Source organism: Siniperca chuatsi, linkage group LG13 (assembly GCF_020085105.1).
Source record: "Siniperca chuatsi isolate FFG_IHB_CAS linkage group LG13, ASM2008510v1, whole genome shotgun sequence".
Taxonomy (NCBI): Eukaryota; Metazoa; Chordata; class Actinopteri; order Centrarchiformes; family Sinipercidae; genus Siniperca; species Siniperca chuatsi.
Genome location: NC_058054.1, coordinates 1,168,070 through 1,181,190, shown reverse-complemented (window position 1 = coordinate 1,181,190; position 13,121 = coordinate 1,168,070). Strand labels below are relative to the sequence as shown.

Below are 13,121 nucleotides of genomic sequence, written 5' to 3'. Positions count from 1 at the left end.
CTTAAAATGTTTTATACCTGTAAGATTTGAACAGATCTCACTAAATGTTGTCATGGTTACTCTGGTGAAATGTAAATAAATGTTCAGAGTTAACAAGTTGTGAGTGGTTTGATTTCTAAAGCTTTCCATCACAATCTTGTCTGAGTGTAAAGTGATTCTAGATTGTATCATCACAAACCACTGAAGGTTAACAGTGTGTGACTCCCTCTAGTGGACGTTGTGGAGTATTCTGTTGTCTTTGCTCCAAAGGTTTTTGTACAGAGTCTTGGTGTTTCCTGTCACTGTGGGCCGCAGAGCACAGTAGTACAGAGCAGAGTCAGTCACTGCAGCAGAGGAGATGTTCATATCGATTTGGTTTTGCTCCACTTTAATTTTAAATCCAGGGATTGGATTATTTCCTACTGTTCCTGAAGCAGAGTGTGAGATCAGGAATTGTAGTGGTTTTCCTGGATATTGTCGATACCAGAAGAAATAATCACCAAATGACAGTTTGGAGTATGTGTAGGACAGAGTAACAGTGCTGCCTTCTAAACTGAACTCTTCATTCTTGGCTGGAGTGAGTTCTTCACAGCTGACACCTGAAGGAAGAGATAACTCTGTTATTTCATGTTTACAAGTCTCAATAAATGATTCACGTTCAGATGTTATTGGAATTAAATGTTTTCTTGCTGCATAATCTAACACACCTGTTAGAATGGATAGTAACAGTAGAGAAAGTCCATAATAGTCCAATGACAGCATGTTGAATAAAGGTAATGTTTCTGGTTTGTGTATTGAACTCTGCTGAATATGGAAGTTCCTCTCTCTTCTATAGTTCAGTAACAGCTCAGCTCCTCCCTGAATCTCTCCGTCTCCTCGTAGCTCTGTATTTTCACTTCTCTCAGTTACACTTCCTCTACCATCCACTATGGAAATGACACTGATGCTGCCGTCACCATCGTATACATCATGTTTCACTCATGTTGGATACAAAAACTAATTCCTCCTCAAGACTGAAATGCATGTAGCACTAGGGGTGGGACGATACAGGTACCTCACGATTCAATTCTGTGGCAATATGTGGTCCACGATATGATAATATCACGATTCGCGATATCTACGATATTGAATATATTGGAAAAAATTTCATCAACGATATATCACGATATATGTGACTGAAAAGAAAAAGAAGGAATAAGGAAATAAGGAAATTTTATGCATTTATTAATGCCAACATTTCCAACATTGTGCAAAGAAATATGCATTTGCATAACTCACTGCCTCCTGGTCTTAAATGTAAACACTGTACATCTAGACAGATAAAAGTGCATGAACATTACAAAACAACATGAACATTAACATGTGTAAACCATAATACTGAAACGTCAGTAGTAAGTTACTGTAAACGGTGGACACATCAAGGCATATTCTTCTTGAGGAAAACTAACTGATCAGCATGCTCAGATGTAAGAGCACACCTCTGAGCAGAGATTATGTCACCGGTGGTAGAAAAGATTCTCTCTGATGGCACGCTAGTCCCTGGCACACACAGGTACCTCTGGGCCAGCTTGGCAAGGTGTGGGTACTTGCATGCCTCAGATTTCCACCAACCCAACGGCTCATCTGACAGTGGTAGAGGTGAGGATTCTTGATATTGCTGAACCTCCTTTTTAGCCTTGGAGTTAGGTGATGATGATGGGGTCAGGTAAGATCTGGCATGCTGGAATGTTTGTCCAAGGAGGTTTGCAAGTGCGGATCTCCTTTTTTTTGGTGTGTGTGGTGGTCGGTCCTCATCACTGGTGTCATCAGCAGGACCACTCTCTTCAGTGCTTCCTCCCTCCTCTACATTACCATCAGACTGCATTCCCACATCTGCATTCCCCTATAAGACAAAAAAGCATTTGGCACATCTTCATTGTTATTTTTGTTATTAATGAAATAACATGTTCATCACAACAAGAAATCCTCAGCCCCTAATCATTTTAAAATTTAACACATCTTTGCACATGGTTAGATGTGTGGATGACATTTTTCTACCAGCAGTGCAAGAGTTGAAAGTTTAAAAGGTACAAATACAATGAGAATTTCAATGACCCAAGTAACTGCTGTTCAGTTTTTACAAGTTGTAATTACCATCAGGGCAGCAGCCTTGGACACAACCATGGCATACGTCTCCTGCACTTCTGAAGGCGACAAGAAGAGCATCGACTTAAACCTGGGGTCTAAGGCGGAGGCAACGTGAGAGGAAGTTTTCTCCTCTGCAGACATGTAGCGCTTTGATAGGTCTCCATGGATGGCACACTTTATGTCCTTGACGAGAGGGGCATCCTCAATTGTGCTGAGTGTGTTGCTGAGAAGTTGGGCGTGAAGAGGAGCAATGATGGAAACAGTTGGACTTTTCTCCTCACACATGCTCTTTGTTGCTACCAGCATTGGATGGAGGGCTTTCACAACCTCTTCTGCATTCTTGATGTCTCCATCAGTCAGGGTAGAGATGTCAGTGGTATTCTTTCTGACCTTTAAAGAAGGAAGGAAAAGAACAGAATGAAGTCAAAAGTTTAAACTTTATAATGCACATATTCCTTATTAATCCAGACCAAGAAGTCAGGAAAAAGCACTTTACACTAAGGAACAAAATATATATCATGTTAACAATAATATTTTATAACACATTACAGTTATCATATGCAATTAAGTAACAAAACAATAAACGCCTTACCTCTGGAGATAAGAGGGCAGCAGTAACAGCTGGCTGTTGCTCAAGAAACCGGCTGATCATCTCATAGGCACTGTTCCAGCGGACAACAACATCAGTTATCAGCTTGTGGTGCGGAAGGCCTAACATCTTCTGGTTCCTCTTCAGTGCCTCAGCTGCTGAGGTGCTCCTGTGGAAGAATGTGCAAATTCTCCTAATTCTCCCGAGCAGTCGAGCGACATTTGGCAGTTTGAGGGCACGCTGCACCGCGAGATTCAAAACATGAGCGAAACAGCGAACGTGTGGATATCCAGCAATCTCAACAGCTACGGACATATTTGCTGCGTTGTCAGTCACCACTGCTGGCTCTTTCTCGGTGAGCTTCCACTCGTCTACAGCCGCGTCTTAAGCACCTCTGCCATGTGAGCGCCAGTATGACTGTCATTCATAGCCCGAGTCTGAAGGACGTAGCTTTGGGCATCCCAGTTGTCGTCTATGAAGTGGGCAGTAATAGTTACGAAGGACTCGGTGGCCCTTGACGTCCAACCATCACAGGTTAGTGCAACTCGTTTAGCAGACCGGAGCGCACCCTCCACTTTGGCTCTGGTATCTGCATACAATGCAGGGATGACTTTGTCTGTAAAGTGCCGACGACTCGGTATCTCGTATCTCGGTTCCAGTGTTGTCAACATTCTGCAAAATCCATCATTCTCGACCACGCTGTAAGGGCGAAGGTCCTTGCAAATAAATTCGGCGATGGACTTAGTGATACTCTGTGCCCTCGGCGACCCAAAGGGAGCTTTGCTTTGAACGCAGTAGTGATTGTTGGCTGACTTGGTTTACCCTCATTATCACCTGAGAGTAGTTCACCGTGATAGCGAACGAGGTGCATTTGCAGATTCGTAGTGTTGCAGTTATATTTTATCTTTGCAAAGCAGTTCTTGCAGATTGCATAGTTTTTATCCAGTGCCTTTCCGTCGACTGTCTCGTAAAACCGAAGTGTCTCCACACTTTAGAGTGGAAACTAGCGGGTGGGTCTTTGATTAGTTTTTATTGTTTTCCGCCATTCTTCTCGCTTCTCTTTTTTCTGCAATTCTCTGTTGTTTAGTTAACTTGTGTTCTTCACGGCCGCTGTTTGTGCCACTTTACCCCTATTTACTCGAACAGCGCCCCCCGCAAACAGAATGGTAGATATTGGGTAGTGACAGTGACAATGACAACGGGTAAATTAATCATTTTGTGTTGTAATAAAATATCGATATTGGGCGTTAGTGTATCGATTATTTATTGCGACAGAGAGCACAACAATATATTGCAATATCGATTTTTTTTCCCACCCCTATGTAGCACAGAAGCATCATTTGGTCCACATTATCTCACTGTGACAGTTCAGTCAGCCAACTTCTGCTGAATATGAGAGATTTCCTTTGACAATACATGTAAACAGTTACTGAGAGTAATCTTAAAATAAAACTCTTATGAACCAGCTGAAAGCTTCAAATTTTCATGTGAGACACTTGTAACCTGCTCCATCACTCAGGACAGTACCTGTGGTCAGCTAGGATTAACAGCAGTTACAGTGGCATCTAGTGGCCAAACAGAATCAGGCCACAGAAGAAGAAAAGATGCCATTAAAGGGACAGTTCACCTTAAAATCAAACATACACATTTCTCCTCTTACCTGTAGAGCTGTTTATCCATCTAGATTGTTTTGGTGTGAGTTGGCGAGTTTTGGAGATATCGGCCGTAGAGATGTCTGCCTGTTTTGAATATAATGGGACGATATGGCACTCGGCTTGTGGAGCTCCAAACGGCAAAAAAACTACATTTGAAAAACTCGACAGCAAAGTCTCTTATCAGAAATCATGACCCGGTTACTCAAGCTAATCCACAGGTTTGTTGTGAGCATGTGGGAACTATTTTCTCTCAATTGTTCCCACATGAAACTGCTGACAACAAGGGATAAAAACACTCTCCTGAATTTTTGTTTTATTATTTAGGCTTCATTTTTCTTAAATTTGTGTCATCAGTACAAAGAATCCAGACTGTAATAAACCACTGAAGGTTAACAGTGTGTGACTCCCTCTAGTGGACGTTGTGGAGTATTCTGTTGTCTTTGCTCCAAAGGTTTTTGTACAGAGTCTTGGTGTTTCCTGTCACTGTGGGCTGCAGAGCACAGTAGTACACAGCAGAGTCAGACAGCTGAAGCTTCTGGATCTTCAGAGGAACTGATCTTAAGGTGGAATCCAGTGTGGATGAAAATCTCTCCTTAAACTCGTCTGGTGTGTTCCCTTCGTCCAGTTTAATTCGGCTCAGTATAAATTTTGGGCTGTTGTCTCCATCCTGTTTGTACCAGAAGAGATAATTACTTGTTAAACTACTGTTATATTGACAGCCAAGTGTTACTGCCTCTCCTTCAGTAGCAGTCACATCTTCTTTTGTTTGCAACACGTTGTCTTTTTGTGCTCTGCATTCTGTAAAACAGCAACAAACAGTATCAGTGTGCTGTTAAAGAATCATGTCAGTGTTGGATTGATGTCAAAGAAACAGAGTTGTGTTCATACCGAGGCACACAGCAGCCAGCAACACCGAGATGAACAGAGGCGTCATGTCTGCAGTGTTGAGTAACTGTGAGCTACAGCGAGTATAAAGAAGGCTGTGATCTCTGTTGAGTCTTCATCAACACTAAGTTGGTGGATCAGAAGGAGGAGCCTGATCACAGTGACAGGGCTCATTCACAGCCCTGTGTTATTCCCCGACTGACAACTTTACACTCAGCACATTTTACTGACACTCTCCTTTCCTAGTATAACTTGTCTTGTATGTAGTCATCAGTGGAAATGTCAGCTGACATGTTTCCTTTCCTTTGATTCACTTTGTTCCCTAACATATAAAAGCTGCTAATTGTTGTGAACCTGCTACGGCCCCTTTAATATTTCTTTTCAGAAAGATTACAAGTTAACTGAGAATGAATATTTTAGCAACGTGGCCCTAGTGTCCTCTATTGGCCAGCTGCCACTGGTGAGCCGTTATCCAAAGGTAGCCAATCACCCGCGGGAGCCAGTAGGTGGTGAACCGATCGAAACATCTCTTTACATAAATAATCACGCTCACACCTGAGGGGTGTACTACAAAGCAAGTTCGACAGAGCCAGGCTTCCTTTGCTTTAGCTGGCTCGACAAAATCTAAAACCCCAATCAGAGATAACGGGTATCACGACGGTGGTGATCGTCTTTCTTTGTTAACTAGGTTTTCTTTATCAGGCTCTGTGTACGTTTCCATAAAAGGGGGCGTTTGACGCATCATTTGACTTATCTTCTGCACAAAATGGAGCGATCGCGTGCCACCTACTTCAGTCGAGAGGAACAGGTCGTTATAATGGAGAGCTATGTGTCATGGTTTTGGTTTTTTTCCTGTTATTTCCTGTATTATTTTGAAGTGTTCTTCTCTCCTCGTGTGTCTTGTTGTTTTACTTCCTGTCTTTGTTTGCTTTTCCCTCCAGTCTTGATTGTTTGCCCCACCCTGATTAGTTGCACCTGTGTCTCAGTGTCGCCCCTAACTAAGTGTATTTAGTCCAAGTTTTTCGTTTGTTCAGGGTCAGTACGTCATTGTATGTTGCACCGCTGTCGAGCGCCCTGGTTTTTGGTTCCCTGCACTTTGTTTGTTTGTGGATTTTTGGATTTTGACTGTCCACTGTTGGATTTTGTTTCTTTTTTTCAAGACTGCTTGCCTTCTCCTTGTCTGAATTGTTTATTTGACTGCCTGAAATAGGTGTAAGCCTTTTTTGTGTTTATTATTAAATGGTTGATCTGCGGGGTGCACGGTGGCAGAGCGGCTAAAGCTCCTGCCTCCCAATAAGGAGATCGTGGGTTCGTGGGATCGATTCCCGGACCAGACCAACATCACACAATCTCTCTGGGTGGAGTCTGCATGTCCTCCCCGTGTTACCGTGGGTTCTCTCCGGGTTCTCCGGCTTCCTCCCACCGTCCAAAGACATGCATGTGTAGGTTAATTGATAACTCTAAATTGCCCGTATTGAATGAATGTGAGAGTGAATGGTTGTCTGTCCTTGTCTGTGTCTGTGTTAGCCCTGCGACGAGTTGGCCACTGTACCCTGCCTAAGGCCCAAAGTCACTGGGATAGGCTCCAGTCACCCGCGACCCCTAACGGGACCAAGCGGTAGAAAATGGATGGATGGATGGTTGATCTGCACTAATGACTAATCAATCTTCATTTAGTAGCACTTCTGCTGGTCACTGCACCAGTTACTATATTTGTTGCAAGAAATAAATACGCAAGATTCTTCATCTGTGGTCATACTGATGGTTAAAAAGTGGGATATATCAAGAATAACAATCCTAGTGGTTTAATAAAAAAAAAGTACACAACTCTAGACAGACACATACAGTGGATTTCAGTTTAATTTTTATGATATAATATGAAACAAAAAAAGCTGGACTTTGCTGAATTCAAAGAGCTGACCCAAGCCAGGCTGTCTGACCACCCAGAAACACTCTACAGCAGCTTAAAGAGGAGCTCCAGCAGCTAAAGAGAGACAACCAGGCCTTGGCATCTGACCTCAGAGGAAGTCTAGAGAACAGTGTGCTCAGTTAGCCAAAGTGAAGGAGGATGCTGAGAATAGAGAAAGGAGCTTCACCAGGCAAGTTCAACACCTAACAGACCAACTCTCATCAGTCAGCACAATGACAAGTACTGAGACACAGACTCTCCCTGTCTTGTCTCTGTCCCACCCTCTCTGCTCTGCACCCTGGCACCTGCTGATACATCCACACAGCCAGCTCTGCCCATCCCAGCTTCGCTCCACTCAGCCTGAAGAGGAAGCCCCACAAGTGGTCCTGCTGACTGACTCTCATGGGAAATTCCTGGACACAAACAAGCCTTTTCCTGGTAAGAAAGTGTTATCTAAACACAGCAGCACCACCGGTCAGGCAATTAAGCGTTTGAAAAAAATCTGCGACTGTCTCTGATGCTGTATGTCCTTTAGCTTGTGTTTCTCTCTACCTGCTGTACTCAGGTCTGTCTGATCTCAGTGAGACGATCTGATTAAATAAAGGCTGTATATATAACTGAGGGAACAACTTGTGGAGGAGGTGTCCATGATTCTAGACTGTATCATCACATATCACTGAAGGTTAACGGTGTGTGACTCCCTCTAGTGGACGTTGTGGAGTACTCTGTTGTCTTTGCTCCAAAGGTTTTTGTACAGAGTCTTGGTGTTTCCTGTCACTGTGGGCGTCACAGCACAGTAGTACACAGCAGAGTCAGTCACTGCAGCAGAGGAGGTCTGCAGATCGACATGTTTCTCTGTTTTGTTAATGTGAGCTGAGAAATCAGAATCAGTTGGATGAATCGATCCTCCCTCTGTGATGGAGAGCAGGAACTCTGGTCTGGATCTCTGGTATTGTCGGTACCACTGGATATTGTAGATAGCACCCTCATATTTACAGTTCAGGTTGATGTTTCTTCCCTCTGCAACATGTTCGTCAGGACTTTCTGGCTTTATGCTGTTATTGAATCCCAGGGCTGCAAAATGAGTCATTCATGTCAGTTAGTCTGCAAGAGATTCTGACATCCAGAGACTCAACGGAGGTTCTTGACTTTTTGGATTCATTCAATAAACCAAATGTCTTTTTCGATCATGGAAGTTGTTACCTTACACAGATAAACCTGTAATTACGAAATGTAGACCAAATATCTGGTTAATGCAGCAGGTTAAATGAGACTTTCATCTCTGTTCTAACACTCACCTATAAAGTGAGAGAAAAGTAAAAAGAGGTAAAGCAACATGTCTTTGGAGTTGTTAAAGCCAGACAGACAGCAGATGAGCAATGTTCTTCCACTGCAGTAGAATGAAAACACTAAACAGCCTCTCTGCTGCACAGCCCTTCTCCTCAACATCAGGTTCCTCAAACATTTCTGCTCTGGAGACAGAAATAATCTCATTGGTTGAGTTAAACGTCAGTGGGCGGGGCCAGAGAATCACCTTTTTAGAAAAGTTCAACTGAGCCAGTGAGATAATTTGTGGATCCAGAGCAGCTCTGCCTCAGAGAAATGTTTACTGAATTTTCAGTTTCAGTTCTTTGCACCATTGTGAGACCAAGGTAGGTCACACTAGAAGGAAGCTTGGTTACCTGAAGAGATGGTCTTTATTCTGTGAACATGGAGGACGTTTCTCTTACTTGCTTCTTACTTCTCTTAACTACAGTGGAGAAATCCTAATATTAATATTTTATATATTAAATCAGCCCTAGCAGTGATCAGAAGCCATTGTGTCTTAATGTCTTAACTTGTCTTATTTGAGGTGTTGGATGACTTGTGGTCGGTGACTTTGACTCTTTCCCAGTCAGCGCTGTGACTGATTTTGGTCTGGTGCTCTCAGACGCGTGATACTCTTTACTTAACCTGTTTTAAGCCACATTTTTACGATACACATTTTAGATCTTGGTTGTTTTTAACTACATCTTTTAACTGGATCAAGAATTTTAGAAATCGAACGTCTGGATTTTAAGTTGAGCAGACGCTCGAGAAACCATGGCTCCACTTACCTCACCATCTGGCTGCCAGAGCTGCATCTGTCTTGGCAAGAAGATCACTGAGTTGGAGCAAAGAATTTCCACTTGGACACCATCCTCTAAGGTCCTACACAAGTCACCGCCACCAGTGCTGAAGAGATGGATACTGCTCCTTATCCGGCTGATGCTGCTACTTCTCAGGCCACTGACCCTGCTCCAGTCATCGTCCCTGAGGACCCCTGGCTCCGGCTCCCTCCACTTGGCCGAGGTGTCGGTCGTTTTAGCCAGATTCTCAGCCTCCGCACATGGCTCCATTCTGCCTGCACAGTGCACAGCACGTTTTTTATTTACAAGTTTAACCTCTTGTGGAATCGTCCATCTTTTTATCTGAGGGATGGTGGCCATCCTAGCTGACTACGAGCACGTACTCTAACGCACAACATATTTTACAGTTTTTAACGCTACTGCAGTTTGACCATCCCCTACCACATGTCCAGAGAGCCAAGAAGGCTCGACACCGGTCACATCCGGTCTCCGAGCCGACTTCTTCCCCACACCGCTATCATCATCCCTTTCAGGCATAGACTCAGTAGCTCCCCCTTGTGCCCAGGTGCTCTCAATGCCCATAATTCCAATTATTAGTCAGAGATCACAGCATAGAGAGGAGGACTTTGCAACAACAAAACAGTATACTCCTATATATAAACCGGTAAGAAATTCACAGCTTGAAAACTCTGTACATAGCCGTACACATTGTGATGTGTACAATATTGAAGCCGTTGTTACTGATACTGTTTCTGACAGAAACATGGCTCGGTTCAGATGGAGCCTCTCTTTTACTAACTATGATAAGAATCTTATCTGATTTTAATTTACATGTTGATAACGTCTCGGACTGCAAGGCTATGGATTTGGATGGACTCAACATATCGTTGGGACAACTCAGGAATATTGTCCTTGATAAAACTGTTGATATTAATGTATCAGATGTCGAGGTATGCCAACCTCTCTCCGAGTCGGTTTATGAGAAGGGATCCAAACGAGACCTACCAATGTCTTTTACAAGTATTTATTTCCTCACAAACACACAAACAAACAAACAATACAGATATATCTGGAGACACAACATGCTCACCGTCTTGAATCTACGGCTCCCCAGTTGTGTCTGAAGTTTAAGGCACAAAGCAGTTGATTATATGTTAAAGCCACACCCGATCACACAACATTCAGTATTTTCCCACAGCTTATTCTCTCAGTGCACCTCTGTTAGTCTCTGACCTTGGTTTGTACCTTCATCCCACTTTCTCTTATCTAACTATTAGTTAGTTGCAGTCTATGGTGCGGCTCCAGCTGCTGGCCTGAGAAGTTGCATGAGTTAGACTACACAGGGAAAAACATCTTACATGACAGGGTGTACACAGCACAAGCTATCAGTCATAATATCCCAGCCCAGGGTGAATTCCACACAGATCACTACTGTTTTTTAATATGAATATCACTGGTATAGCAACAAGCGATACAAAACGGCTTATTAAAAGACGTTTTTTAAGTCCGTCTTCAGCCGTTCAGTTTTCAAATCACATACTTAGTCAACCTCTCTCTGATGAAATCACAACGATTCATGAAAAAGTAAATCATTTTGACTATAAATTAAGGTCAGCTCTTGACATAGTAGAACCTGAGAAAACTAAAAAGAAATCACAGATTAAGGAAATGCCTTGGAAAAATGAGTGAATACGTTCTACTGTTCAAGAGGGAGTGCCATAGAGCTGAGCAAATGTGGAGAAAAACCACATTAACAATTCACTGAGAGATTATAAATAACCAAGCTAGTATTGCAAAAAAAAATAATGTGACTGCTAGTGCCTCTCAGGGAAATCTGAATTCCTTTTTGTAGAATTAGTGAGGGATGCAATTCCCACTTTTTTCTTTAAGGAGGTTTTGAATTGTGTTATTTGTGATGTATTAATTATTGTAAAATGCTCTCCACACACAGGCATTTTCCAGACGCACTCAAAACAGCTATAGTCAAGCCTTTACTCAAAAAACATAATCTGGACCCCTATGCTTTGAGTAATATTAGGTCTATTTCAAACGTGTAACGTGTCAAACGTATTGTAAAAGGTAGTGTTTAAACAGTTAGATGTGTTCTTGCATGACAAGATTCATGAAAAGTTTCAATCTGGTTTTAGAAAGGGACACAGTACTGAGACAGCGCTTGTAAAAGTAATGAATGATCTTAAGAGTGAGCGCAGATAATAAAAATGTTTCCATTCTGGTTCTTCTTGATGTAAGTGCTGCATTCGATACAGTCGATCACGGAATACTTCTAAACCAACCTGAAAATCGGTCTGTCAGAAACAGCTCTAAATTGTTGTATTGTACGATACTTCGAACCCACAGATGCAGAGCTCTGTTATTCTGGGCTTACTTCACGTGACTTACTGTGACTTAACTGTTTCAACCGTAACTGTGACCTTTTCCTAAGCTTAACCAAGTAGTTTGGTGCCTAAACCTAACCAAACTATGACCGTTTCACAACATTAACCACGTGTTTATTGTTACCATGATGACGAAGGTCCGGTACGCTAGTTGCTGGTTGCTAGACATTCGTAGGATTATGCAAGAAAAATGGTGCATTATTTTTCGTAAGATATCTGTCGTGTTACACAATCTACGGACCCAAATGTAGAACAGCAGTGAAGTGGAGAACTGGATCGTAGTAGTAACAATCTTTATTATAATACGGCAAACAATCACAGGTGTAGTCCGCTGTAGCCAGTAGTGACGTTCGTCGAGAACCGACTGGGCTCAGAGGACGGGGATAGTGAGTGTAGGTTCTGGGTATGATGAGTGTAGCGTGGCAGGCAGAACAGGAAGGGAGCTTTGCAGAGATCAGAGAGGACATGGTGGCTGTGATCACCGGCAGGGAATAACTCTGCGGCAGAGACAGATAAGGTTACATGAGAGATAACAGCGAGTAACAAGAAACTTAACCTGGTCGAGGTAGGAGCCATAGCGAAGAGACGATCTGGCGCTGGTTGTCTGGTAGAGCCAGGTAGATATACTGTGGAGATTGATTGGATGATGAACGTCAGGTGTGCAGGTGATCAGCAGCAGGAGGGAGAACCAGGGCGCCCCGCCCAGGCCAGTACGCACACACACACACACACACACACACACAGCGACGAACAGAGAACTGACAGAGCACACAAGGGGCTCAGAGGACGGAGATGGTGAGTGTAGGTTCTGGGTATGGCTCGTGTAGCATGGCAGGCAGAACAGGCAAGGCAGCTGGCTCGTGTAGCGTGGCAGGCAGAACAGGCAAGGTAGCTTTGCAGGGAGCACAAAGGGAACACAGGGAGAGGAGAGAAACACTAGAGCGCACAAGGATAGGGAGAGAGATGTGGCTAAGTATGACAATATCTATGATCCGTTGTATGAGAGTACGATCGGTAGGTAGAGCGGCACAGCTGAGGTTGTGTTTATGTTGATCAGGTGGCGCACTGCAATTCTTATACTCATTTTGACCTAAAACTGCTTACATGTCCCCCTGCTCAGGTGACTTCTTATTGCAAACGGGAAGTTTTACCAATATTGTTTCCAACATGTCACTGAATTCAGGGATTTTGCGGCAGAAAGGCCACATGTTGAGTGTGTTGCTCGTACAAATACTGTATTCAGCCTTTCTTCCAACCTAAACTCAACGTGCTGCACTGCACCAGGTTTGTGCTGCGTCCGATGGACTCCAGAATAGCAATAATTAGTTGGTCACACCCAGGTGTGGCAGGAGGTTGCAATTGTGTTTGCGCCCAGTTACAGAAAAAATGGGGCCCATGTTGTTGCTTTCAGTGTATTCATCTCAGTGTCTCCTGGTTGTTTGCTACCACTGGGGGGCAGCAAAGAGGCAGGTT

At 43.3% G+C, this 13,121-nt stretch overlaps 1 protein-coding gene and 1 gene segment (V, D, J or C); one reads left to right on the top strand and one right to left on the bottom strand.

Moving 5' to 3' along the window:
• The window catches only part of LOC122886876, an 88,914-nt gene that overhangs the window by 29,670 nt on the left and 46,123 nt on the right, over nt 1-13,121 (top strand). The gene's annotated exons all lie outside the window — the stretch shown is intronic.
• Nucleotides 4,552-6,463, bottom strand: LOC122886901. The segment is given in 2 exon segments: nt 4,552-5,148; nt 5,239-6,463. Coding segments are annotated over 2 exon segments (435 nt in total).